The sequence below is a fragment of the Alnus glutinosa genome, chromosome 11 (assembly GCF_958979055.1).
Source record: "Alnus glutinosa chromosome 11, dhAlnGlut1.1, whole genome shotgun sequence".
NCBI classification, from domain to species: domain Eukaryota; kingdom Viridiplantae; phylum Streptophyta; class Magnoliopsida; order Fagales; family Betulaceae; genus Alnus; species Alnus glutinosa.
The window spans coordinates 17,216,070-17,242,968 of record NC_084896.1 but is presented as its reverse complement, the minus strand read 5'-3'; the positions used below and the strand labels follow the sequence as shown (position 1 = coordinate 17,242,968).

The window sequence follows — 26,899 nt, the reverse complement described above, 5'->3', positions numbered from 1 at the left end:
ATTTATGTCCAATGTTCAATATTATACAATTTATAGAAAAGTAACATTAATGTAATTAGAGTTTGGGACACCAGTCCCAACACAATCAAGCAACTTTACCAACCATTATGATTAACCAATTAATACTATTGCCTAATATGACAAAATTAAAAGTTGAGCAAAAGATGAAAGTGAATCGGTTGATAAAAAAATAAGAGACGAAGAAGAACGGACAATGTACATGGCACTCCAATTAAAAACATAAAATAAAATAAAAAGATATTGAATCAGTTGATACCTAGATAAGGGATGTGTAGTCTGGCGAGGGTAGAGGCAATGTGACAGAGAGAGAGAGAGAGAGAGAGAGATGAGAGGTTAGGTTAAGTGCGGCGTGCGTGAGAGGAAATGAGGGAAAATTAGAGTTGTGGTTCATTATATATATATATATATATAAAGAACCGCTAACCGCCCCGATTTTACGGTTAGCGGGCGGTTATTTCAACCCTGATGTTACTAATGATAAAGTCTAATAAAACTACCAAGAATATTATGTCAACTATATATATATGTACATATATTTACTTACACAGTAGAATACTTGTGGACAAAAATTTGCTACAAATTGGTTTGTCGCTAATTTCTTCAAACCAGTCTAATAAATTACTAAATATCTCTTAGCATGTGAGATTTTTAATACCATGTATTTTTTTCATGTTATTTTTAATAGCATTAATAAGAAAAAAATGTGTTTCTCATAGCACTAGCACTAGTTTCTTTAAATCTCATTCTCTTCTCTAAATGTAAGGAAAACTCTTAAAAACTCTTTGAATTAGATTTTCTGATTGTTCTTTAAACTAAGAACATACAAATGGAATACACAGTTAAGAGTTATTAATTGAAAAAAAAAAAATAGTCTTTCAATCAAATCAAAGCAGTCGTTGGATCAAACCTCGACATGGCTCATGGAGCAATTTAATTAATGCGCACAAAACGTTTGATTAAATGCACAATCGAAACCCTGCAACCGTACGTTTGTTCATCTAACACTCATCGCACTCATCAGACCGGACGTGCATCATGTCTTGTTCATTCCGCTCTCAACACCGGCTTTGTTTAAATTTGTCCTAGTTTGCATCGCGTCTTGTCTTACTGATTATCACGACTTGTTCATGATCAGATGTTACTTAATTATGACAAATGCCAATTATAAACCTACCACGATTACCAAGAGGATTTCTGCTGTGGACCGTGAGTCGTTGGTAGCTAAGGTGGCTGGTAGGATTGACCCTTGGTTGGTGAAAAATCTGTCTTTTGCAGGGAGATTACAGCTAGTCTCTTCTGTTCTCTTTAGCCTCCAAGTTTTCTGGGCTAGAGTGTTCATCCTCCCTAAAAATGTGATTCGGCTTCTTGAACAGAAATTCAACATATTTCTTTGGTGTGGTGAAGATTCCAAAGCTAAAGCTAAAGTGTCTTGGGATAGGTTGTGCTGTCCAAAGGTTGAAGGTGGTCTTGAGCTTAAAAGACTCGAGGTTTGGAACTGTGCAGCCATGCTCAATCACATTTGGAGTTTGTTTGCACAAGCAGGATCTCTTTGGGTTGCATGGGTTGAGACTAATTAGCTTAAGGGAAGAAGTCTATGGCAGATTCGAGTTCCTAAGAGCTGCTCTTGGAGTTGGAAAAAACTTCTCAACCTCCGGGATGTTGCTAAAGAGTTCTTGAGTTTTAAAGTTGGGAAGGGGCATGCTATTTCTCTTCGGTTTGATGCTTGGCACCCAGCTGGGAGGTTGGTTGATACCTATGGGAGTAGGATTGTTTATGACTCTGGAATTGGCCTTGATGCTCGAGTGTCCGCTGTTCTACAGAATGGGGACTGGAGTTGGCCCCCTGCCTGGTCAGATGCTCTGGTTGATATACAGAGCATGCTTCCGAGTATAGCTATTGGTGAGGTAGATGTGCCTGTGTGGAAATCTAAGACAGCGGTATACTCTTGTGGAGAGACCTGAAATTTTCTTAGAACCAAGAATCCTATAGTTCATTGGTGGCATGTTGTATCATGTATGGTTCCCACTAGCTATTCCTAGACATGCGTTTATGCTTTGGCTTGTTTTTAGGAAGGCAATTACAACCAAAGAACGGATGTGTGGGGTGGGGTTTTTCTGGACATTCCCTTTGCAGATTCTGTTTCCACTGCCAAGAATCCATTGAGCACCTGTTTTTCAAGTGTAGTTTCTGCATGAGGTTATGGACAAATCTGATGGAGACTTGTTTGATTTCTAATCCTAGTACTAACTGGGATGATATTGTAGATTGGTACTGCAAGTTGAAGGGGAAAGGGCTGCAGGTTATTCTTTGCAAGTTGTGTTTGGCTGCAACTGTTTATCATGTGTGGAGATTGAGAAATGATCTCTGCTTTGGAAATACTTCCCTAGCCTGTCGGAAGAAGCCTTGGTTAAACGAATCAAAATGGAAGTTAGGACTAGAGTCATGTCTAGTCGCAAGTTTAAGAGCTCTGCTCTTTCTGCTAGGCTTTCTAAAATGTGGTTATTCTAGTCCTGTTTTGGTATTTTGTTGCTTATTCTAATGTGTTTCAGTTGTAAGCTTGTTTGATTTGGTTTGTTCCCTTCTTGTTGGGGGTGTATCCAGTTTTTAGTGGAGAGATACGTGCTGAGTTTGGCTATAAAAGATTTGATTCATCCAAAAAAAAAAAAACATGTGCATATATTTACTTACACAGTAGAATATGTAATACATAGTTAAGAGTTATTAATTTAAAAAGGGCAGTATAAATAATAATCATGACAAAAACTAATTTCTAGCAAAAAAAAAAACCAAAAAAATCTTCCATGAATTTATGTTTGAAGCAATTTAAAATTTCAATATGCTCCAATAAAATATCAACACGTGTCACTTTTAATAAAACAGAATATACATATAATAAAAATTATAAAACTAAAAAAAATTATGTTCTCCAAGTTGAGTCAGATTTAGTTTTATTTTCCTAGTCCAAGTCTGTTTTGGTTTTCCTAGCAAGTAAAAATCTCTTTTGTATTCTTGGTTATAGTCGGCTATCGTTCACTATATAAAGCATTATATATGCAAAATTTATACCTCAAACTTATTGTTTGAAAGAGGCTTATGAACCTCTCAAATTCCTAGGGTTACCGTTCAGTACTAGCCAAGATAGGCTAGAAGAAGAAGCTTGGCCAGGCTTCTTTCCTAGTCGAGAGAAAAATTAAACGGTCTCTATCTCATTTTCATAATATATATCCGTATAAGTTTATACAATTTGGATACAGATTTTGAGGACGTTCTGATAGAGCAACAGAATGAATATATGAGCCTAAAAAAACTCACTAAAATTTCCAAAATCTAGGATTGAATGCTTGCTTCCTTTACTTGCAAACTAACGTACACTTGCTCAACGTTAACCATTAAGGAATGATTTTAAGTGCTTGTTAAACTCCTTCGGCTTTTCTAGGTTGACCGCATGGCCTGCGTGCTTGATGACTACAAGCTGTGCATTTTCTCCCACATGCCTACACCAAACATTTCAAAATATACATGGCTAAGATAAATTTATGGAAATTAATGTTCCAAGAGTTAAGCTGAAAGTTGAAGGTAATTACCTTCTTAATCTGTGCCCCAGTTCCAGAGGGAATATCTCATCTTGCTCTCCCCATATTATTAGCGTCGGCTGTTTTGTGGGACAACCAGAAACTTTCAAGTGAGGATAATAAATTGATGAATAAAAACTTTAAGAAATAGGAATTTACAGCATAATATGATTGTGTGATGATGTTTCGAAAACTGAAAGCAACTTGATAATTCACAAGTTCCGTCAAGTTTCTTTCAGTTTTATATGCTTTATGAAGTTACACATGGTTTTTATTCATCTGCTACCTCATTATCATTAAGATCAGATGATCAGTAATAGTTAGCCAGAATGATGAGAACCTGTTGGATCTTAGGAAGCTTGGAAAGTTTTCGATCTCTGAGTATTTCCTTAATCAATTGGCGCTTTTCTTCAACATAGTCTCTACACATCACCTGTCCAAATAAAAGGGTTTATCAGTTTGCTTAGAATAAGAGATGAGACAGAAGTGGTCTAATATTGGAAAGTTCAAGTAGTAATGCCTTGCTAATGAGTTAAAAGTGACTGACACCATTCCTTAAAATATGACATCCTTTTCAAGGTTGTAATAACAGTGTTATTCACAGGGTTTTTGCTTACTATTAAAGGGTAGTAAAAACATAAGAAATATCATGAAATATGAATGCTTATACAGACAAGTATTACTGGTGACAGGGCCCAGGTACGAAGAAATATGAATGCTGATATGAAACCTCCTTTACAGGGACGGAGCCAGAAGTTCTTATGGGTAGGGGCCAAGGGCCGAAAATTTTTTTTGGGTAGGGGCCAAGTAAGCTAAATTTTCTTTTTTACCTTAAATTTTTTAATTTTTTAGATTATTTTTTTTTTCTCACCTTTAAATTTTTTTTTTTAGGAAATTTGGGGGGGGGGCCATGGCCCCTGCCAGCCCCCCCCTCCCTCCGTCCCTGCTCCTTTATATGTCACTTTCTCTCATTGACAGTCAAATCCTGAGACTTTTTTTTTTTTTTTTTGAGCAACTCCTGAGACTATTTATTGTGGTCTCTTTCCATACTTCCTTTCTTGTAAACTCCAAAATCTTCCAATCGAAAGTTCCTTCCACTCCTATTTCTAGAGGAACTATAACAAGTCATACTGCTATCACCAATAAAATCTTTGAAAAATGTTAGAAATACTAAATCTTTTACTAAGAAATAGGTACTAAGATGATGTGAAACTTATTCATTAATACCCTTAGCATTTATTTGTATTAATTGTTTTGATCATCTTCAATAAATAAGCTGCACATCATCTTAGTAGTACTTATCTCTTAGTAAAAAAATTAGTACTCTTAGCATTTCTTAAAATCTTCTATACCTACCTCCAACGCTAAACATAAAGCTACTATACTAAACATGTAGAAACATTGAAATTCTTTCAAGGCTACAGGGACTTCTCGAAGTACGAACAGACATAAAACTTTAGAAAAATACAATACCATTCAAGAGTTTTTTTTTTTTTTTTTTTTTCTAGAATGAATTTCTATTAACAACAAATAAAGAATATAATACACTCCAACAGAATACCTGCTAGGACCCCATATCCTAAAAAGGCACCTTACAACCGCAAGAAACAAAATTCAATACGAACTCCAAATGAACCAACAACTAGCACTCATCCTACTAAACCAAACACCAGCAACTATACATCTTTACATCTACTAAACAAATAACATTTACAATTTAGCAAACAACACACATCAGTAGCAACTTGTTAAAGACATATCTAGCCCTCAGCTAGATATGTGTTCCCAAGATAAAGACGCTACATCTAAGCGTTCTCAAGATGAAAATAAAAGTTAAATGATAGGAGCTAATGATAAGATAATTAGTTTGAATTCAAATACTTAGATCAGATTGTAATCTTTCATCCTCATCACAACTGTACTCTTTGTGTCTCATGTAACTACGTTTCAGTTTCTCTATACATACAAAGTGCCTCAACCAACATTTGGTAAGGCAGCAACATTCACAATATAGTCTCTAGATTTTATTGGTATCAGAGCCACAATTGTGACTCACATCCTCTCCTTTCTTTCTTTTTTCTACCATGTCTAATACAGTCCCACCTTCCACTTCCACCCCTCCTCCTCCAATGATTATCTCTACCCAGTATTAAACACCCTCGTTGGTCACCTTCACCAACTATAACCCAATTAAGCTCATCAAGGACAACTACCCTATCTAGTTGCCTCAGATCATTCCACACCTCAAGGGAGGAAACATTTACGGTTATGTTGATGGTTCAACCGCTTGTCCATCGCCCACTGTTACGTCCACCAAAGATGGCATCTCAACAACCTCTCCCAATCCGGCTTTCCTCCATTGGAGCATGCAAGATCAACTGCTGCTCGGAGCCATCAACTCAGCTCTTTCCGAGAATATGCTGTCCCATGTAACCAGATGCGTTACTTCCAGAGATGCCTGGACCACGCTGGAGACTCTCTTCAAGTCTCAATGAAAGGCACGCACTACGCAAGTGCACTATCAGCTGGCAACTCTCAAAAAAGGATCCTCGTCCATTGTTGATTACTTTCACAGGTTTCAAACTCTATCTGATGCTCTTGCCATCATTGGCCAACCCCTAAATGAGTTTGAACAAGTCTCTTTCCTTCTGGCGGGTCTAGGATCAAACTTTGGTCCTTTTGTGACCTCTATCACAACCAAAGTTGAACCTCTCTTTGTTGATGAAATCTACGGCCATCTTCACTCCCACGAGATGTGCTTAGAACAGCAACAAACCTCTCTCGATATCTCTGTTGCCGGTGCCAACTTTCCAACTCGAGGAAACTCTCCACAATACTCATCTGGTCATGGCATGCGTGGTTCTCGCGACAATTCTTCTTCTGGCCGTAGCTATTCCATTGGGGCTTCTAGACCGTATCGTGGCAGGGGTCGTGGAGCCTCCTCTGGTCATGGTTTCCCCTCCAGCAATTCACAATCCAACCGCCCCCTGTGTCTGGTCTGTAACCGCTTTGGTCATGTTGCCTTGGACTACTACAACAGGTTCAATGAGTCTTATTCTCGTGAATAGTCTCCTCAGGCTCAAGCATATCTCTCTGCCCCATCTAGCAGCCCCGATCATAATTGGTATCCTGACTCTGAAGTAACTCACCATCTCACTTCTAATTTGGCCAAACCTAAACATCAAGGCTGATGACTACATGGGCTCAAATCAAATCCGCATTGGTAATGGTAAGGGACTCTCCATCAAACACATTGGTACCACTCGACTCTCTACCCCTTACTCTCAATTTGATCTTCTTGATATTCTGCATGTTCCTCAAATTTCTAAAAATCTCATCTCTGTTCAAAAGTTCACCAGAGATACTAATACATTCTTTGAATTTCATCCTTCCTATTTTCTTTTAGAGGATGGCCGCACGGGGACACTCCTCTTCCACGAGCTGAATAAACATGGTCTCTACTAGTTTTTCCCTTCTGCAAATAAGCATCCTCACTCTGCCATGGTGGGTGAGTGCATCTATACCTTTCAATGGCACTCACGTCTAGGACGTCCCGCCTTGAAGATTGTCCGTCGTGTGCTTTCTCGCTTTCAACTTCCAATTGCTTCTCCTCAAGACTCCACTGCCAACCTCAGTGCCAAGAGCAAGCAACTCCCTTTTTCATTATCTTCAGCATCTGCCACTTGTCCACTTGCTTTAATCTATACTGACGTAAGGGGACCAACCCCAGTTATCTCTAGGTATGGTTTTAAATACTATGTATCGATTCTCAATGCTTATAGCAAATACACGTGGCTTTATCCTATTTCATACAAAAGTGATGTCAGTGCTATTTTCTTAACTTTCAAAACATATGTTGAACTTTACTTTAGTTCAAAAATCAAAGCAATCCAATCTGATTGGGTTGGTGAATATCGCCCCATCAACAAAATTCTTCAGCAATTTGGTATTCTTCATCGTGTGTCGTGTCCTCACACACACCAACAAAATGGTGCCATCGAATTGAAACATCGACACATTGTCGAAATCGGTCTAGTACTTCTCTCATGCTCATTTATCCTTAAAATTTTGGGACGATGCTTTCTCCATTGCATGTTATCTCATCAATCACATGCTCACATCAATTTTTTTTTTTTTTTTTTTTTAAAAAAAAAAAAAAAAAAAAAAATCACCATTTGAGATTTTGTTCAAGTGCTCTCCTAATTTCACTTTTTTATGTACCTTTGGATGCCTTTGTTGGCCCAACTTACGTCCCTACAACTCTAACAAGCTTCAACCTCGTTCTATACCATGCTTGTTTTTAGGCTACAGCAATCTCTACAAAGGTTACAAATGTCTCCATTTACCCAGCAATCGCCTATACATTTTCCGTGATGTCATCTTCAATGAATCTCAATTTCCAAATCATTTGGACTCCTCACCTATTGAGTCCACTTCTTTAAGTTCCAAGCAGGCATTGTCCTTGCCTCTTATTTCAACTCCTTGGTTGAACCAACTCCCCAACCACTTATAAAGCCTCACTTGCAGCCCTCTTCTCCAGCAGCCTTCAGCCCTGCTACTTCATCCCCTCCACTGAAATTTCTTCAACTCCCTATCCACCTTTAGATCCTTCTGCATCCATTCATCCTATGGTAACTCGTGCTCGAAACACATCTTCAAACCGAGAGAGTTTACAGATGGCAGAATTCAATACCCTTTTCCAAGAGCCCTTCTGGCTGACTCCTCACCAATTGATATTAAGCCCACTTGTCACTCCTCAGCAGTCAAAGATAAACATTGGAGAACAGCTATAAATGTTGAATTCGATGCTCTACTACAGAACAAAATCTGGACACTAGTTCCTCCTGACTCGGCCTCAAATGTAATTGGTTGTAAATGGGTCTTTCGAGTTAAAAGAAAAGCCGATGGATCAATCAATCTGTATAAAGCAAGGATGGTAGCTAAGGGTTTTCACTACCAACCAGTAATCGACTATGGAGAAACCTATAGTCCAGTCATCAACCAACTACGGTATGCATAGTTCTCTCTATTGCTCTTTCCAATGGCTGGCCTATTCATTAAATCGACATACATAATGCTTTTCTCCATGGAGATATTTCTGAGGTGGTCTAAATGTCTCAACCCCCGGCTTTGCTCAATTTCTCACACATCTCTGCAAACTTCAAAAGGCCTTATATGGCCTCAAACAAGCACCAAGGGCTTGGTTCTTCGAGCTTAGTGGCAAACTATGACAACTCGGTTTTCATGGCTCAAAGTTAGTCACCTCTCTCTTCATCTACAAGTCGATTACCTACACTATGCTAGTGTTAATTTATGTGGATGATATTCTGATCACATCCTCTAAACCATCAACTGTTCGTGATTTATTAGCCACATTGCAGTAGGCTTTTGCTATCAAAGATCTCGACAACCTCAATTTTTTCTGGGAATTGAAGGTCTTCCCTGTTCCGGTGGGTTCCTACTATCTCAACATCGCTATATTCTGGACATTCTACGCAGGACCAAAATCCTTGAGGAAAAACCAATCAATTGTCCTATGGCCTCTTCCACACACCTCTCGGCTTTTGAAGGTGATTTATTCTTTGACCCAACTCTTTTCCGCAACACAATTGGGACACTGCAGTATCTTTGCATCACGAGATCAGACATCTCTTTCTATGTCAATAAACTGGCTCAGTTCATGAACAATCCTACTGGACTTCATTGGCAAGCAGTAAAACGGCTCCTACGCAATCTCAAAGAAACAGTTCAATTTGGTGTTCAATTCAACCAGTCACCACCAGCAACCATCCAAGCATACTCCAATGTTGATTGGGAAGGAGATTGTGATGATCATCGCTCCACGAGTGGCTATTGTATTTTCCTTGGAACTAACCTCATTTCAAGAAGCTATCGCAAACAAAACATTGTTGCAGTCTTAAGCACAGAGGCCGAGTACAAAGCCCTTGCGAATACTACAGCAGAGCTTTCCTGGATAATGTCTCTATGTTCTAAACTTGGGCTACGTTTCACACATCCTCCAACCCTTTAATGCGACAACATAGGAGCTACATACCTAACCTCCAATCCCGTCTTCCAAGTACGAACCAAACATGTCGAAATTGACTTCCATTTTGTTCTTGACATGGTTGCTAAGAAAACACTTTGCATCCAATTCATCTCCAACAAAGATCAACTGGCGAATGTATTCACAAAGCCCCTCTCATCCACACGATTTGCTTTCCTTCGTACCATTGAGATTGCAAGGGCGTGTTAGAGACATATCTAGCCCTCAGCTAGATATGTGTTCCTAAGATAAAGACGCTAAATCTAAGAGTTCTCAAGATGAAGATAAGAGCTAAATGATAGGAGCTAATGATAAGATAATTAGTTTGAATTCACATACTTAGATTAGATTGTAATCTTTCATTCTCATCACAACTATGTGTCTCATGTAACCACGTTTCAGTTTCTCTATATATACAAAACGCCTCAACCAACAATTGGTAAGGCAGCAACATTCACAATGTAGTCTCTAAATTTTATACAACTCTACAATTCAACCAAAAAACAACTCAGATACTCTATACAAATTCTAACAGATACAAGACATCAATTATCTGCACAAGTAGCTGATATGTTAATCTGCATAGTAAACTAACTATATTGCCTCTGCATTTTGCCAAGCAACAACTCTGCACAACTCACAATCTGCTCCCATTGCAGCCTCTGAATCTACTGCAACCTCTATTTTGTACATACAGGCAACTCCTATTCATTCAACCTTACTAATTAACCACAATTAATATTGAACCAAAATTCCTTAGAAATATTACCCTCTCTATTGCAAATATCTAAATTCTCATCAATTGCTTTGAATTTCCGCTTCTTGACAATTCTTCTTCTAACCTCCCAACATATTGGTCTCAAGACTTTCTCTTCATATTTTATTTTATTCGCATGCTTTACATCATTTCTCTGCCTCCATATGTGATACACTATTGCTGCCCATGCTATCTTACAAACCTTAAACTCCTACCCTTCCATTCCCTAACCACTTTTTGATGATGTCCTCCTAGCCAATAAGAACAGCAGAATGGATGCGTTTTCCCAGTACTTCCCTCCAAATTCTTTGACTAAATGCACACCAAAAAAAAAAAAAAAAAAAAAACCTTTACATTCGATAATTTCTAAAAATAAGCATTTCGCCTCACCTTTAAGACCTCATTTCATCATTTTGTTCACCCGTTGACAAACACTATAACTCACTACCAACTATAGTACAAATTCATGCTTAAGTATTGCCAAAGAGAACCAAACCAGTCTCCATCATACAACCCTTGGCTAGTCCTTTCGGATTACTTCCTAACTGTCTGTACTTGTATAAACTTTAGACTTTGAAGCCGGCCAAATAGGTTTAACACCCCCTCCTAACTTTACCATATCCAATTTACTTTTTATTTTCACCAAATCATCGGACCTAGCAGGCTGCCACTCCAACTCTTCTTCTTTTATTATACTTGATAATTTGGCATACAATCTACTTCTTACATCATAAACTACTCTAACCATATAGGTCATCAAGTGTTGTGATAGACTAATATTCCCCAATCACCAAAGAAGCATAAAAAATTATAGAATAGCAAATAACAACACAAATGACACCAAGATTTAAGTGGTTCGGCTTAACAAGCCTACATCCACTGGCGAGGACGATCCTAAAGAAATTCACTATCAAAAGGATGGAGTACAAAGTACAATACAAAGAGAATCCCTCAAACCCAAAAGCCTAATACACCCTTATCTCACTCTCATACAACAAAGGAGAACTAAATACAAAAGAGAAAAAATGGACTATCTCTCCCAAAGGAGTGCTGCCGAAACTTCACTACTGCTGGGTCTCTTCTTCTTCAGCTCAAAAGTGTCTTCTTTGCACACCACGCACACTGTCCGACTCTCCCCCAAAGATCAAAGTCCTCTTCAGCTTTTTCAACAAAAAAGCCATATGCCTTTTGTCTTTCTCGAAGCTTCTTGATGAAGCTAGCTTCCAAAGGAAGCTTTCCCAACTGACACGCATATATGGGGATAGAAGGTAAGCTAAAAAATAGAGGGGGCCCACTGAAAAAAGACTTGAGAAAAACCAAGTCACTTTATAAATCTCCACCTAGACTTGAATTTCATCAAGTCCTCAACACAAATCTCCTATATGTGTCTCCTCCAACACCCTGAATGGCAATCACAAGCTACAAACAACAATCAAGTCCAAGCACCCCTTAAACTTGAGAACCCAAACTAACTTAGTCAACATATTCACCAAATTTTCCTTAGAGACAATTTTCTTCAATGCGATATCTCCTCATGTCACAACCAAATCACCAGCATCATCTGAATCGACATACCCAATGACACTGGAATCAATACCACTGTCTTTGTCAAAGACTGAACCAACATCTGTAGCACTTTGTAAATAACAGAGAATCCATTTCACTGGCTGCCAGTAAACCTTTCTAGGACAAACAACACTGACTGCATGTGAAACATTTGGACTAGTGCAGCTCCAAACTACACTAGAGTAAGGTGAATGCGACATGGAATTCTCCTCCTCCTCCTCACTCTGTGGTGCTAACACTGCTGAGAGTCTAAAATGTGAATCATACTAAGTACTCACTAACACAAGGATGTTCTTCGTACCACCCAAATCCTTCATTTCAAACACATCACCCAAAAGAGATTTCAATCTCTTAACCTTAAACATGCTTTTAGCAGCAATAAGCATGTCATCTACATAGAGCAACAAATAAACAAAAGAACCATATGAAAATTACCCAATACACATAAAACGCTTGTACCACTGTCCCCGAGATTGTTCCCAACCATCTGGCAATTTCACCAAATCCCATGTCTGGCTCTTATGAAGAGACTCAATCTCCTCATTCATGGCAACAACCCAAAATGCAAACTCACTACTTGTGACAGCTTCTGAAAGAGTGAAAGACTCCTGGACTACAGTGTCATCTGCCACAGTAAGTGCACACACTACCAAATTTGAAAAACCATATCTCTGAGGTAGCCTAATCTGCCTCCTCTGCCTACTTGCAGCAATATTGGTCTCTTGCTCTTCTTGTGGATCATCATCATCAGAATCGAAACCATGGCTGTCTATAATGGGTTGATCTTGAATGCCATCTTGCACCCTCTGTGAATCTTTTACCTGAAGCTCCACCTCCTTGCTAAGACCCAACCACATATAAATGCCATAACCGAGTATTGTCTGAAGACACATCAACTAAACCTATCACCGTACTTTCCTGCAGAAAATAGAGGCCATCAACCTTGTTACCTTGCATTAAAACCAATGAACCTTTGCAAACCCAAATGACTCCACCTTCACCGAAATACTTGTATTCAAGGGAGTCCAAAGTGCCAAAAGAGATAAGATTTTTCTTCAAATCTGGTATATGAACATTCTTCATAGTCCTCACAATCTTATCATGCATCCTTATCCTAATTGTACCCATACCAACAATCTTGCAAGTAACATCATTTCCCATCAAGATTGAACCACCATTGACTGACTCAGAGGTAGTAAACCAATCCCTTTTAAGGGACATATGAAATGTACAAGCAGTATCAAGGACCCACAGATTGCTAAAACGACCATCAAAATTGGTAATAGCAAGGACAAATTCTGAACCCTCAGAATTTCCATCGACAACACCAGCCACAAAAATGGAACTTAGCTTATCACCTTCCTCTTTATTTTTCTGCTTCGGACACTCAAATTTATAATGTCCATACTTTTTGCAATAGTAACACTAAACATTCTTCTTAGACTTGGATTGGCCTTCTAAGTCTCTCTCACAGGATCGATCTCTAAAATTAGAGGAATTTTCCAAACGACCCTCAACAAATAAACCCTCAGCCTGATTATCACTACCTTTCCCATTCAATCTTGTCCTCAACTCTATAGAATTCAATGAAGATTTAACACCCAAACGAACCATAAAAATGGACTTATCTCTCCCAAAGGGGTGCTGCCGAAACTTCATTCGGCTGCTAGGTCTCTTCTTCTGCAGCTCAAAAGTGTCTTCTTCTCACACCACGCACACTGTCTGACTCTCCCCCAAAGACCAAAGTCCTCTTCAACTTTTCAACAAAAAAGGAAGCTTCTTGGTGAAGCTAGCTTCCAAAGGAAGCTTTATCAACTCACACACACGTATATGGACAGAAGGTAAGCTAAAAAATAGAGGGGGTGCACCGAAAAAATACTTGAGAAAAATCAAGTCACTTTACATAAAGTATGTCATCTGGGTGCCACCAATCTAACCATAAGTGTAGTGAACACAAAAAAGCTTTGTAACAGTTATTTTTTGGGAGAGAGTGAAGAGGAAAAGAAGCTTTGATTTCTTGAGGAGGAGGGAAGCACTTAATGCTTCTCTCCACCCATGGTGTTTTTCTATTTGTATTTTTAGATATTAGTAGGGTGTTTTCTTCTCTTAGGGCACTATTCCCCCTGGAGGAGAAGGTAGTTTTGTCTCATCCTATTTTGAGATTGAGACGTAGATTTCTGTCTTTATAGTTTGTTTTTGTTCTGGGATGAATGTTTTCACGGTCTTGGGTGAAATCGTTTTTGTTCCAGTGTGGTGTACTTTGATCCGTCATGGTGTACGTTGTGGGTTGTTTGGGTGCTGGAGCATCCTCCAGGGAGAGCATTCAAAATTACAATTTTGGCATCTTGGCTTCGTGCATCCCCTCTATAATCACATCCCAATCATGGCGGTGGCGGAAGCTCTGCTCGTTTTTTTCTTTCATCCATTTGGGGCTCCTATGGAATTGGAAGGAAGCCAAGTGATGGAGGATAGGCGTCAGGGTGATGACCGCGTGGGGGAGGGTGATGACAGCATGGGATGGGAGTCAAGAGGTGGTCCGTGTTACTACAGGTGCGCAGATCACATACAAGTGCACATACAGGAGTGAGGAGGTTGTCCCATGTTTTCTTCATGGAGCATTTCGCATTCTTGTAACTGCAGGGCAGATTGTGGAGCAATTCGTGGACTAAGGATGACGTGCATTTACAGTTTCTCTCCCCATCCGAAACTGGGGGAATTACAGTTTTGGTGTTTTCCACTCAAGGCATAATTTCTGTTGAAGATTTAAAAAGAGCCCAATTTTTCTGCATCAACCGTCTCTGATGGATCTTAGTTTTTTCTTTTTCTTTGTTTGTGTTTGGTTGTTGTTTAATGCAGCTGTTGTGTTGTGTATTTAAGATCAAAACCTTTGTACATGCTATTTTATAACTTAGATTGTGTGTCCTCACCATAGGTATATGTTTTACGTAAAGGCATCTTTCTGTTGTCTATGTTTTTGAGCAGCTGTATTATGTAATGGTCTTAGTCTTCTTAGCATGGGTGGAGGAAACTCTCACCGTTGTGTGTTTGACTTGGTTTATTAGGGATTCATTGTAACCCTACACATTTGACCAGTTGGTCTCTTTTAAATTATTGGAAGAGATTAAAAAAAAAAACTTCTACCATCATCCTCATGAATTTCAAGAAATTCTTTGTTGTCTCCATAAGTTTGAGAATCTTCCTCCAACTCCATGTGGAATTTTTGTGGCATTTTAAGCATCCAAAAAAATCTCCATTTAACCAAGTTAGTTTTAACCCAAACCACCCAAAGAGATCCTTATTTTGTGTATAAGTTCCAAATATGTTTCGAAAGTGCTACTTTATTCCAATCCTCTATTCTCTTCAACCCTAAACCACCTTCCCTTTTCAGCACACAAAGTAAATCACACACAAACTTAGCTTTATTACAACATACCTCACTTTCATTACATAAAAATCTATTAAACTTTTGTTCAATTGACCTAATTATCTTCTTAGGTAATACAAAGATATTAGACCAATATACTTGGATGTTATACAAAACCGAAGTAAGGGAGCTGTAAACTACCAACAAAGGTTTTAGTTTTTGATAACCATGAGTTAATTCTACTTGATAGCTTTCCCAGCAGCACTTCACAATCCTTGACAGCAAGCTTCTTTTACATTAGTGGAACTTCTTCTTGAAGATGGAAACTACCAATATATCATGATTTTATTCTCCCTGATTTATTCTTTTATTTTTTTTCTATTATTATAATTCTAATATCCTATTATTTATTTCCATAATAGTTTGTATCCTCTCCTATTTAAACCCATGTAAATGTATGGAATAACAATATAGAATAAAACAATTTTTGTTCTTCTCTTCAAATTGGTATCAAAGCAGTCTCTCTTCTAGGTTCTTGATTTTATTTTTTTTCCGTCGATTGTGCTTCTCCATCTGAGCTACGTTCACTGTCACGCACCCACGCCACTATGGTTGTGTGATTGGTGAACCCACCATGAACATCATGGCAAAGGGTTTCTTAGTGTAGTCTGGGTTACACAATTGGTGACCTGTGAAGATTTGGTGGAATGATCAATCTTCAATCATTGGGTAGAGTGATTTTTGGATGAATCGATCGTGAAGGGATGCCTTGGTTCATTGATAATGCATATTATTTCATATCCTAGTGCATGTAGTGTACTTTGAGTTGCATATTTGATATTTTTTGTTTTCATTGTTTCTTTAATTAATTTCTGTTTTGCTATTCATTGCATTACTTTGGGAGTTTGACAAAAATCATATTTTTTGTTATTTGCACTTTGAAAGTACAGTAATTTCTCATGTGTACATATGGAACAAGTTAATCTTTTTCACTTAAAGTATGGTTGCTATGCGCGCATGACATGAACATTTTTTCCTTGGGTTGTATTCTCTTTGCTTAAAGCTTAAGTGTTTGTCGTACATTTCACCTATGCTGTTCCTTTGTGCACATTTAGAATTTCTATTTGAGTTGAGCTTGACTACAAGAGTGAGTGTTTGTTAGGCAATCATATGAGGGAGGTCAACTAGCTTTTTGAAATTGACCAACTCCCTAGTTGAACGTAAGGCCTAAAAATTCATACTTTGTTTCCATCTGATGTAAGTACTAATGTTTTATGACACTTTCTCAAAAAGAAAAATGAACAAAAGTTTTATGTCAAATTATTTCTGAATATGTCCCTATAGAAACAATCAATGACCAAATCATTGTGGAAATAGATGATCATTAAAGGACTATGTTTGAATCTGTGTTATTACCCCAGAATGACTAATCAATTTAGAGCTTCCCTAGAATCACTTACAAACCCCAGTTTCACCTAGTAAGTAAGCAAGATGGGACTAATTAGCACCCATAAGCATCTTTTATAAACCACCCATACTTTGTCTGGGCTATTTATCTGTCCAATATGGGACTGAGGTGTTACAAACTCCCCTCCCCCCCCCCCCTTAAATCCTTGACGTTCTCGTTAGGGCCACATCATGCAATGCTAACAGTACCACATGACAAACTCCCCTCCCCCCCCCCCTTCCCTATAATCACTTATAAAGCTCAGTTTCACCTAGTAAATAGGCAATATGGGGCTAATTAGCACTCATGAGCATCTCCTATAAACCACCCACACTCAATGTGAGCTATTCAATTTCCCTATATAGGACTGAGGTGTTACAGCTATGTCTAAAGGGGAGTGTATAGTATGAGGGTGACTAGGCCCTAGCATGATAAGGTATGATTTGATGTGCATGTCAACCTTTCTCATTAGGTTTTATAAGCTTTACTTGCTAGCCTATCTACTCCCCAAATAAGGTCTTAAGCTTGCAAAATGGAATGTTTTCACACATAACACACAAGCATGGGTTGAGTGGTAAACATCACTTTACTTTGGTTGATGAAATTTTGTGTTCATTCATCCTTTGATTCTCATGCCTATTCTGCATACTTTGACCATTAATTGTGTTGGGAATCCATTGTTTAGTACATGAGCTGAGCTATTGATGCATTTTTCTTGTGTGCTATTTGGATATTTGATCATACATTAAGGGAGAGAATCTCGTTTTATTTTTTGCAAAATGTTTAATTCTGCATATCATGTGTTTTACTGTTCATAGTCTTCCATATCACTCATATTGCATTCATTGCATTGCTCATGATCATGGTTGGAATTAGATGATATCATTTGAGTCTCTCTTTCATGAAGCCTTGTTTCCTATAACAATCATGTGTTTTTGTCTAATTCTTAAATAGGTTCATTGTTTATGTGCCTCACCCTAATGTTCATCTTTGCAATATATATGATGATTGATTTGGCTTGTTTGGATTGCTTTTTGCAAGACATTATACTGTATATTTCATTTAAAACTTTTTCATTTCATGACAAAAAGAGGGAGAAAATTTTGATTTGGTTTTTGGTCATGGATGTCTTTGATAGGGGGAGTAGTATCTATTCGATGATGTGCTTGATAAATATGAATGTGCTAATGTGTTTATTGCATATTTATTCAATTATTCATCAATGTGTTGATTTGAGTTTTATTACCACAATTCTCCTTGTGTTTAATGGTTTTTTTGCACATTTAAGAGAACAAGTTAGAATCAGAACTTCATCTAGGCCTAGTTTCTGGTTTAATACGTTTATGATTAACTTTTTGGTTTTTTAGTCCTTTACTTGAGCTTTTTGCTGTAATTAGGTTTTGTCACCAAATTGTCAAAGGGAGAGTTTGTAAGGTTTTCAATGTTCACAAATTCAGTGTTAAAACGTGTTTAGTTGTAAGCTTTAGTCTAGGGTTAAGTCAGTGAAAATTTTGATCTAAGACATGAATATTCAAGTTTATGTATACTGTCAACAATTACCTAGTTGGATTAAAATGGTTATAAACTTTGAATCCGAGATTTGATTGAAGTGAACTTAGTATTAGTGGAAAACTGACTCAAAATGATACGGCTTTGTAACCATGACAATTTTCCAATTTCAATTTTTACTGAGTCAAAACGAGCTGTGAAGAGAAGACTGAAAATTTGGACAAAATGGCTCGTCTTCAATGGATACGGACGGGGTACTACTTGAAGACTGGTCGAGAAGCCCATCCACAAACTCCTCTACAATAGGTATGAATGAGGTCTCCACAGAATGCCTTGTCTGCAAGCTCGTCAACAACCTCGTATAGACATGTCGCACCAGGATTAATCTGTGTTTTTATAAGTTAACCTAGACTCGTACGAACGAGTTCACTTCTCGTCCGAACTAGCATGTGAAATTTGCTATATTTGGGAAACTAACTTTCAGATTTGGGTGCTAATTTTTCAAGTTTATAAAAGCGCTTTTGGAGCATGATTTTTCATAAGACTTAAGGCATTATTTATAGATGACAAAGAGTCTTTGGCTTCATGTGTTAAGAGAGAAAACTTGTATTTTTGTGCTTTCAATTGCTTCTCTCTTAGAGTCTTTGTTGTAAACCACAATCTTTCATCATCAACAACAACAAAAGCCTATCAGAATTCTGATAAAGGAGATGAAGCAGAAGAATTATCCATAGGTTCTAGGAGAGATACTGCAGTATAGGGCAAGTGGGTCACTTGTATAGTACAAGGGTATGTCAATTGCAAACGTTTTGTAAGTATGAACATCTTGTAATCTCCCATTCTTCTATAGTGGTGGATTGATTTCTTAGGTTTGGTTGTCCCAAAGTGGATTTTCTCTTTGAGGTGCTCAAAGAGTTTTCACTTCGTCACTAAATTACTTGTGTTAATTGATTTATTACTTTCATTATATTTGGTGAATATTTGTGTGGTTACTTAATTTTAAATTCCGCATTATCTTGGCTTATACCTATTCAACCCACCCTTCTAGGTGCATGTTCGTGGAGTCTTGGGCTATTATTTTGATAGGTAATTTGGTTATATGGGTTAGCAAGAAATAATTAGTGGTTGTCAGATGTAGTGTAAAGGCAAAATTTAGAGACATGGCTCATGGAATGTGTGAAATATTATGGTTGAAGATACTCTTGAAAGAGCTTGGTTTGATTCCAAGGATTTTATGAGATTGACAATAAAACGATAATTAATATTGCTCACAATCCAATCCAACACTATCAAACCAAGTATGATGAAATTGACCAACACTTTATTAAAGAAAAGCTCTTAGCAAGTATCATCTATATAATGACAAAGGGAGTGTCTAGTAATGTTCTTCATGTAGCCTTATGTAAGTTGGGCATACAAGACATCTATGCCTTAGTTTGAGGGGGAGTGTTGAAGATGGAAGCTACCAATATATAATGATTTTATTCTCCTTGATTTACTGTCTTATTTATGTCTATTATTCTGATTGTAATCTCCATTTCTTTCCTTGCATAATAATTTGTATCCCTCTTTTTTTTTTTTTTGAAGAGAATATCAATTTCATAAAGCACGGAGTTAAAACTTGCTTTGCAAGTACAATGTTATGGATGGGAGAAGGACATTCCCCAATCCAAACCAAATCCGTAGAAGGGATCCGGCTTCAGTGTTATAATTTAAACTACAGCATACACATCTGCTGTAGAAAAAATATACGGTCCAGATTTAACCGGATCTTTTAAGACGTTTCTTAGTTTTTGTTTTCTTACACCGTTTAAGGAGTTACAGACGTCACTTTTCTCTCTTTTTGAAGTAGACATCTCTCCATCCTCGATCCATTCCCTCGGACTCCAAATTAAAATAACCAATTTACAAGAAAGCTTCCTCATCAAATCAACAATCTTTTTCATTTGAGAGTTCTGAACATGAGCTCCAACGGCATAGAAGGTGGGCTACCCTCAAATATAAGCCAATTGACCTAACTCCAAATCCTCAACTTGATTGCAGAAACAAGATACAGGTTCCATAAGAGTTTAGCTACTTGACGAAGCTCCAAATCTTGAAGTTGGGAGGAAACAGCTTTGTGGGTAAAATACCCACTACTTTTGGGAACTTCAAGAGTCTTCTTTCCATGGACTTATCCAACAACAGCTTGGTGGGAGCATTTCCAAAGAAATTCTAAGTCCTCCTAGTTTGAGCATTGTTTTGAATCTATCTAAGTGGACCTCTACCTCCAGAAATTGCTCTGGAAGGTGTTGTTACCATTGACCTCTCTGACAACTGTTTGTCTGGTTATATATTCGCAGATCAATCAAAAACTATAAGAGCTTGGAGGAATTATCCATAGCAAGTAATATTCTTTCAATTCCTATTCCAAATACTCTAAGAGAAGTGAAAGGCATGGACGCTCTCGATCTCTTCGCCAACCAACAACGTGAGGAAGCTTTTTTGTAAAAAAAAAGAGACACCTGCTTCAAAAAGAAAAAAGATGCGTGTTTCCTCCTTAACGGCGTTAAAAAGAAAACTAAAAAAGCATATTATTTCAACGATGTTTGGTCAAAAAACAATCGTTTGAGTTAAAACAAAGTTATTAAATTTGGACCGTATATTTTTTCTACAGCAGATGTGCTATAGTTTCAACTACAACACTGAAGCCAGATCCCCATAGAAGATAATAAAGAGGCCTTAGCCAACAAATGAGTAGCTCGATTAGTATCCCTCTTATATTTAAACCCATGTACACGTATGGAATAACAACATGCAATAAAATAATTTACCTTCCTCTCTTATGCTTTTCTCTTCTCTTCAACACTCTTAAATACACCTTACTAGTAGCTGCTAGGGGTGGGCAAAAACCCGCCCCTACCCACACTGCCCCACCCCAGAAACACGGTTTTTGGCTTAAAATTCATGGGTACGAGATAGATTTTGTTAAACTTTTGCAGGGCAGGTCGGGTTGTGGGTTTAGGATTTATAAAACCCCATGAACCCGCTCCGCCCCACACTTGAGGAAAAAAAAAAAAAAACTAAAAAATACACTAACCCCCCCTCTGCCCCTCACTTCTTTCTTTCTTTCCCTCACTTGCTTTCCTCGCGCCGCTTAAGTTCTTAACCCACAACTTCCAGTTCTTGAATCCCTCCTTCGTCTCTCTTCTTTCCCTTATCTGGATCTAAGTGACTGAATGAGAAGTTGCGTTTTCGAGTTTCGATCTTGTTCTCAGCTCTGAATCTGGTCCTTTAAGTGAGGCTCTTTACTTTACAGGGTGGGAATCGAAGGGATGCTGATATCATATTGTGGCTTGGAAGAATCAGAAGCATTCACTTTGGAGTGGAGTACGCGAGGCGCTGAACGGGTTTGTTTGTGGAAATCTCATTCTCAATCTTTGATTCTCTGTGTTGAATAAATTTGTGATATTGGTTTTAGCGAAATATCGGATTTTGGATTTGGGTTTTGTTGATTGCCAGGTTTTTTTTTTTTTTTTTAATTCCATTGTTTTGTTTTTGTTTCAATGAGTATGTGGGTTTTTGATTTGAGGTGATATACGGAAATCAGTGATTAGAGACGTGTGGTTTATTGCACCTTTTATCGTTTGTGCATTCAATTCTTGGAGATTGTAGCAGACTTCAAACCTTTTTTTTGTGTAACTCATCGCCTACCCATTTTCCCTTTTTACGTTTCAAATCCACCGAAGCTGAAAGAGAGTTCAACGACTCGCAGTCGCACTACATCAACGAGGTTGACGATAATCTAGTACATTTGTAATCTTCTTATCTTTCTTTCTCTATTTTTGTCTTCAATCTGGGATTCTGGGTAGATATTTTTGTCTCTTCATCTTCTTCGCCACAACCCGCCTCGCCTCACACAACCCGCACCCCCACCCTGCATCAATCTGCCCTGCACGAATGTAATTTATTTTTTGTGATTCACGGGTGGAATTTTCTAAACCCGCATGCTTACGGGGCGAGGGCAAAAATGGCAGAAATCCACCCCACTCCGCCCTGTGCCCACCCCTAGTAGCTGCCCCTCCTTTATCTTTAGACGATCCAACATCTTCACCTTAATTCTTTATGATACCCCAATAACAATCAAACGTACTCTTGGAATGGTTAAAATTAAATTGTGGAAGAATTATAAATTTTTGTTACCATTTTAATACCAAGAGAAAAAAATCTTTCTTTCTTTCATGAAAAAATAAAAATTAAAAAATAAAAAATTTATTACTAACTTGTTACCATCTTATTAGCAATAGGTTACGTATGATACACAGAATGACTATTCCATTTAAAAAATAAATAAATAGCTTTTATTAGAAATTGAATAAAATAGCCTTAGTGTTAGAGTATATGATAAAGATCTAACACTTAGAATAACTATTCCTATTGCTCCTGAGAAATTGATTATTCCTTAATTTAAGGAATAGTCACTCTCTCATAGAATATGAGAATGGCTATTCCAATTCTATTTCATTTCACATTCTTCTATTTTAAATAAAAATTATTAATTTTTTTAATAAAATAGTCATTATGCGTAGCAAATGCAACCTAAACCTATGTTTATTACTTAAACCTTAACATTTCATTTAGGAAATTAATTTCCAAGCTTCACAATCAAGTTTAGTAAACTAGAGCACCTATTAATTAAGGCTCGAAAATCCAAAGTACATATATATATATATATATATATATATATATATATATGACCCTCAGAATTAGCCATAAATTATTCCATTTTCCAATCGTCCGAGACCATATATATAAATCATAACATAAAACTAGAAGGGAGACGTGAGAGAGCCTTACATCGATGAAATCCGAGAGGAAAAAAGAGGGGATGCCCCTAGCAGGCTTCACAAACGAAAACCGCATCAACCGCCTTAGCTCCTCTGGCGCCTGCGGCACCAAAATCTTCACCGCCTCATCCAAGTCCGTAACCCTAAACAAACCCTCCTCCATATCCTTCTCCTCCAAGCACACCCCGGCGCAACACAGCGCCGCCCTCTCCACCGCCTCCGGAAACTGCACGGCCATGCTGTACGCCACGAACCCTCCATAGCTTATCCCGACCAAGCTCATCCTCGGCACCCCGTGCGCCTCCATCAGCTTCATCACGCAAGACGCCTGGAAAGACTCAGTGCGCTCAGGTCTGGCCGTGAAGGAGCGGCCGAAGAATAGAAGGTCCGGGACGTAGACATTGAATCGGTGCGTGAAGTGGCGAAGGTGCTCCCCATATTGCCACATTGCGTTGGCGCCGAAGCCGTGGATGAGAAGCAACGTGGGCTTGGACTGTTTGTGGCATTTCGGCACCCAACAATGCATGACTGTGCCGTTCCCGAGATCGGTGGAGATGGAACGGAGGCCGGCATTGGCAAAGGAGTAACGGTGGAACCAATCTTTTGATGCAGTAAAGCTTAGCCATTTTGACAGTTTGAGAGGAGACATGGAAAGATTGAAGATTATTTGTTCCTCAATCTTTGGAAAGGATGTTGAAAAGGTGGGCGGGAAGTTGTTTCGGTAACAAAACAAGCTTGGATTTCGGAATATATTGACCCAGCAAAAAGTTTGGGAAACAGAAGAAACAGGGATTCGGTTTGCAGAATGGCAATCAAAATGATCATCCTAGCTCCATGTCATTGTTAAAGCGTTGAATACGAAAATCTTGTTTACTGGTATTGCCTCCTTGAACCAATTATTTAATGGTTAGAAGTAAGGGTGGCAATTGGTGTTTGGATGTGTTGATACATGAGTCTTAGATTTATATAGGTCAGTTCTAATCCGCCACATTTAATTAAATGGATCAAATCTTTAAACTTTAACCTGTTAATTTCATGTTAGGTTCATGAAGAGTTAGCAAATCGCGTAAAAAATTATCAAGTTTAGTATCGTAGGTCGTATCGAAACATAGGTATTCATTTAATTAAGCATGTAAAACCTTTTAATCCTAGCCAAGTAATTTTTAGTTGGGTTCACAATCGTGTCAAAAATAGTTAACTCTAATCAAGAGTCGTCCATGGAACCTGAACAATATCCCCAAATCAAGCTGATCCGCCACTATTGCTCTTTGTATGTATGGTGCCAGTAGGCACATTAGTTTGGGCTTTTAAATTACAGGCTTGGGCCACTTGATCCATGTTAGAACCCCAATCTATATTCAAACTTTGAGGCTTAAAAGCTTATAAAAACTCATCATAGGCCATTAACACATTGTGGCCCTATTAGAAAAATGTCTGATCAACCACCACGATCCACCAATCACCGTCAACACACCGCCGACCACCATGCACCATACAGCATTTTATTGGTGTCACTAAATTCCTTAAAAAACCAACGCCAACACCACCCACACAAACACCACGTCGACGCCATTTCCACTGCCAAAACTACTATTTATGCTACAATAGATTAGGCTCTTTCAAATTATTTTTTTAAATTTGAAAGAATTGCGACACGTAATTGTGAGAGGCTACTTATAAGGCTCACCGAATAAATAGTTGGACAGCCTAATTTTTATCTACTCGAATTTTGTAAAATTCAAAAAATAATTTAAAAAGATCGTAATCCTGCTACAACTACAATGAATCAGCATAACTCAAACCAAACCAAATTACAGAGGACTCGAGTAACGGGAGGTCTAAATAAATGTTTACAAAATCAAATGTTAAGAAAAATAACATAATAATTTTTTTTTTTATAAAATCTTCACACATACACTCATTAAAAACATAACAATAATTGAAACTTATTTAACTCCATTCGGCTCAACCCCATCCTATGGCTACTCATTTGGGCCGCCTATTCCGCACGCTCGGCATATGTGAAGGGAAAAAACAGAAGGTGAGTGAAAAAGTCAGTAACCATTACACCCAACCGATTTAAAACGGCTTAGTTTAAAACATTTAATAAGTAAAACACAGAATGGCAAATTGGGTGGCCGACCAATTGGGGTGTTTTTTTTATAGAATAAAGTTTTAGGTTAACATTTAATTCATGAGCTTTTGTAATAATATAAGTATTTAAATTTGAAATTCCATTTTTCCTAGAAAAATTAAGTATGCGCGTGCCTTTTTTTTATTATTATTTGGGGGGAATCAAGATCTCTTACGGTTTCTTTAAAATTATAGATTATCAAATTATGTGAATTTAGGTTGTTTCGTGTATCGAATGATATGAAAAATGTTACATATTAAAAATGTAATACATTAACAATGAAAATTAAGTATATTTTTATCAGATTCTTACACTTTATGTCGTATAAAATTTTTGAGTAAAAAAATGTATTTTGGTTTAATAAAGAAGAAAAATCTCTTCAAAAGTGAAGAAAAAACCTTTGGAATGATTTTTTTTTTCTTGCCTTAGTAACATGTTATATCTTTAGTATGTAGCATTTTTTACGCAATTTGATGTAAAAAAATACATCAATTCACATAATTTGAGAATCTAAAATTTATTTGAAATTGTATAAAATCCTAATCCGGGGGCCCGGGGGGGGGGGGTGGATTTTGTGTAGTTATGGCTGGCCGAATAAGGGGCAAAAATGAGAGGGGAATTAAATGAAAATTTTTGAGATTTGAATTTGAAATTAAATTGCTTCATAAATGTAGGATTTCTTTTCTTTTCTAGTTTTCTTTGCTTGGTCTTGACTGTAATAACATTTTAGCACCGGTTCGTACTAAGTGTTGCATGAAGATGTTATTGAGATTTAAGACTCCATTAGGGATCATATTAAGGTCTTAAGATTGCTTAGAAGAAGTTTGGTGGATTTTAGGTTCTGAAATGGGATTCTACCGTAGCACCAAACGTTCGACCTTGCACTAGACGAACATTCGACTTCGAGGCCAGGCCGAACGTTCAACCTTCCTATCCGAACATTCGATCCTTGGGCAAAAAGTCTATTTTGAACTTTTAAGATCATGGTTTGGGTCTAAAACTAATATTATGTCTTTTCTCATATTTGAAGGAACCTCTCGAGGGTTTTGTGGAAGCATCTTACCACTTAAGTGAGTAAAACTCGCATGGATACTTGTTATTATTTTTTCCGCATAGCATGATTATTTTGTGTACCAAAACATGCATGTTTACAACTCACATGAAATATATTTTTGTGTACTGTGAACGCTATTTTATGAAAATGAGTGAATAATGGCAAGATAATGAAAATGATGAGTTTATGAAAATTATGCATGTAAAAGATGATGAACATTAAATTGCATCGAATGACATGGTACACCGGTACGTGCGAGATAACAGTCATGAACTTACTAATATACAAGTTGTTCTCTATGGTCAAAGATTTATTTTTATGATTAGCGTTGGGTCCAATAGCTACTGTGACCGGCACAACCACACTTGAGTGATGGTCACTATAGACGGACTTCACTAGTAGCCGATGCCAGAGAGGAGGATGGTTCATTTAAAGGATGTGATCCATGTGATTTTCCAAAAATTGGAACCGGTTCAACTTATGGCAATGTGGGATGAGGACGGGAAAACCGAGGACATCATGATTAAGATTACCTATGCACTCTATCTTATCAAAGACTAAGCCATGACTCTTTTGATATTATTTTCATGACTACTAGTATTA

General features: G+C 37.7%; 2 protein-coding genes across 2 annotated transcripts; one reads left to right on the top strand and one right to left on the bottom strand.

The window, feature by feature from the left end:
* The first annotated feature begins 1,169 nt into the window (after nt 1-1,169).
* Nucleotides 1,170-2,586, top strand: LOC133881167 (uncharacterized). Its single transcript, XM_062320120.1, has 5 exons — nt 1,170-1,508; nt 1,623-1,958; nt 2,091-2,190; nt 2,286-2,427; nt 2,571-2,586. Exons 1-5 carry the CDS (start codon nt 1,170-1,172, stop codon nt 2,584-2,586), a joined length of 933 nt encoding a protein of 310 aa, XP_062176104.1.
* An 817-nt stretch (nt 2,587-3,403) lies between these two features.
* Nucleotides 3,404-23,757, bottom strand: LOC133881166 (uncharacterized). The gene is made up of 4 exons (XM_062320119.1): nt 23,119-23,757; nt 3,934-4,026; nt 3,606-3,673; nt 3,404-3,515 (listed from the first exon to the last, which is right to left on the bottom strand). The coding sequence occupies exons 1-4, from the start codon at nt 23,755-23,757 to the stop codon at nt 3,404-3,406; spliced, it is 912 nt and encodes a 303-aa protein (XP_062176103.1).
* Nucleotides 23,758-26,899: the final 3,142 nt, after the last annotated feature.

What these genes read in the sequence shown, in the direction of transcription:
- LOC133881167 (XM_062320120.1), top strand. Translation starts at nt 1,170, where the DNA reads ATGACAAATGCCAATTATAAACCTACCACGATTACCAAGAGGATTTCT. An exon ending in TGTGGAAATCTAAGACAGCG is followed by an intron (nt 1,959 to 2,090) that starts GTATACTCTTGT and finishes GCTTGTTTTTAG; the next exon opens with GAAGGCAATTACAACCAAAG. An exon ending in CAAGAATCCATTGAGCACCT is followed by an intron (nt 2,191 to 2,285) that starts GTTTTTCAAGTG and finishes ATGATATTGTAG; the next exon opens with ATTGGTACTGCAAGTTGAAG.
- LOC133881166 (XM_062320119.1), bottom strand. Translation starts at nt 23,757, where the DNA reads ATGTCTCCTCTCAAACTGTCAAAATGGCTAAGCTTTACTGCATCAAAA. An exon ending in TCCTCTCGGATTTCATCGAT is followed by an intron (nt 4,027 to 23,118) that starts GTAAGGCTCTCT and finishes TTATTTGGACAG; the next exon opens with GTGATGTGTAGAGACTATGT. An exon ending in AGCTTCCTAAGATCCAACAG is followed by an intron (nt 3,674 to 3,933) that starts GTTCTCATCATT and finishes CCCACAAAACAG; the next exon opens with CCGACGCTAATAATATGGGG.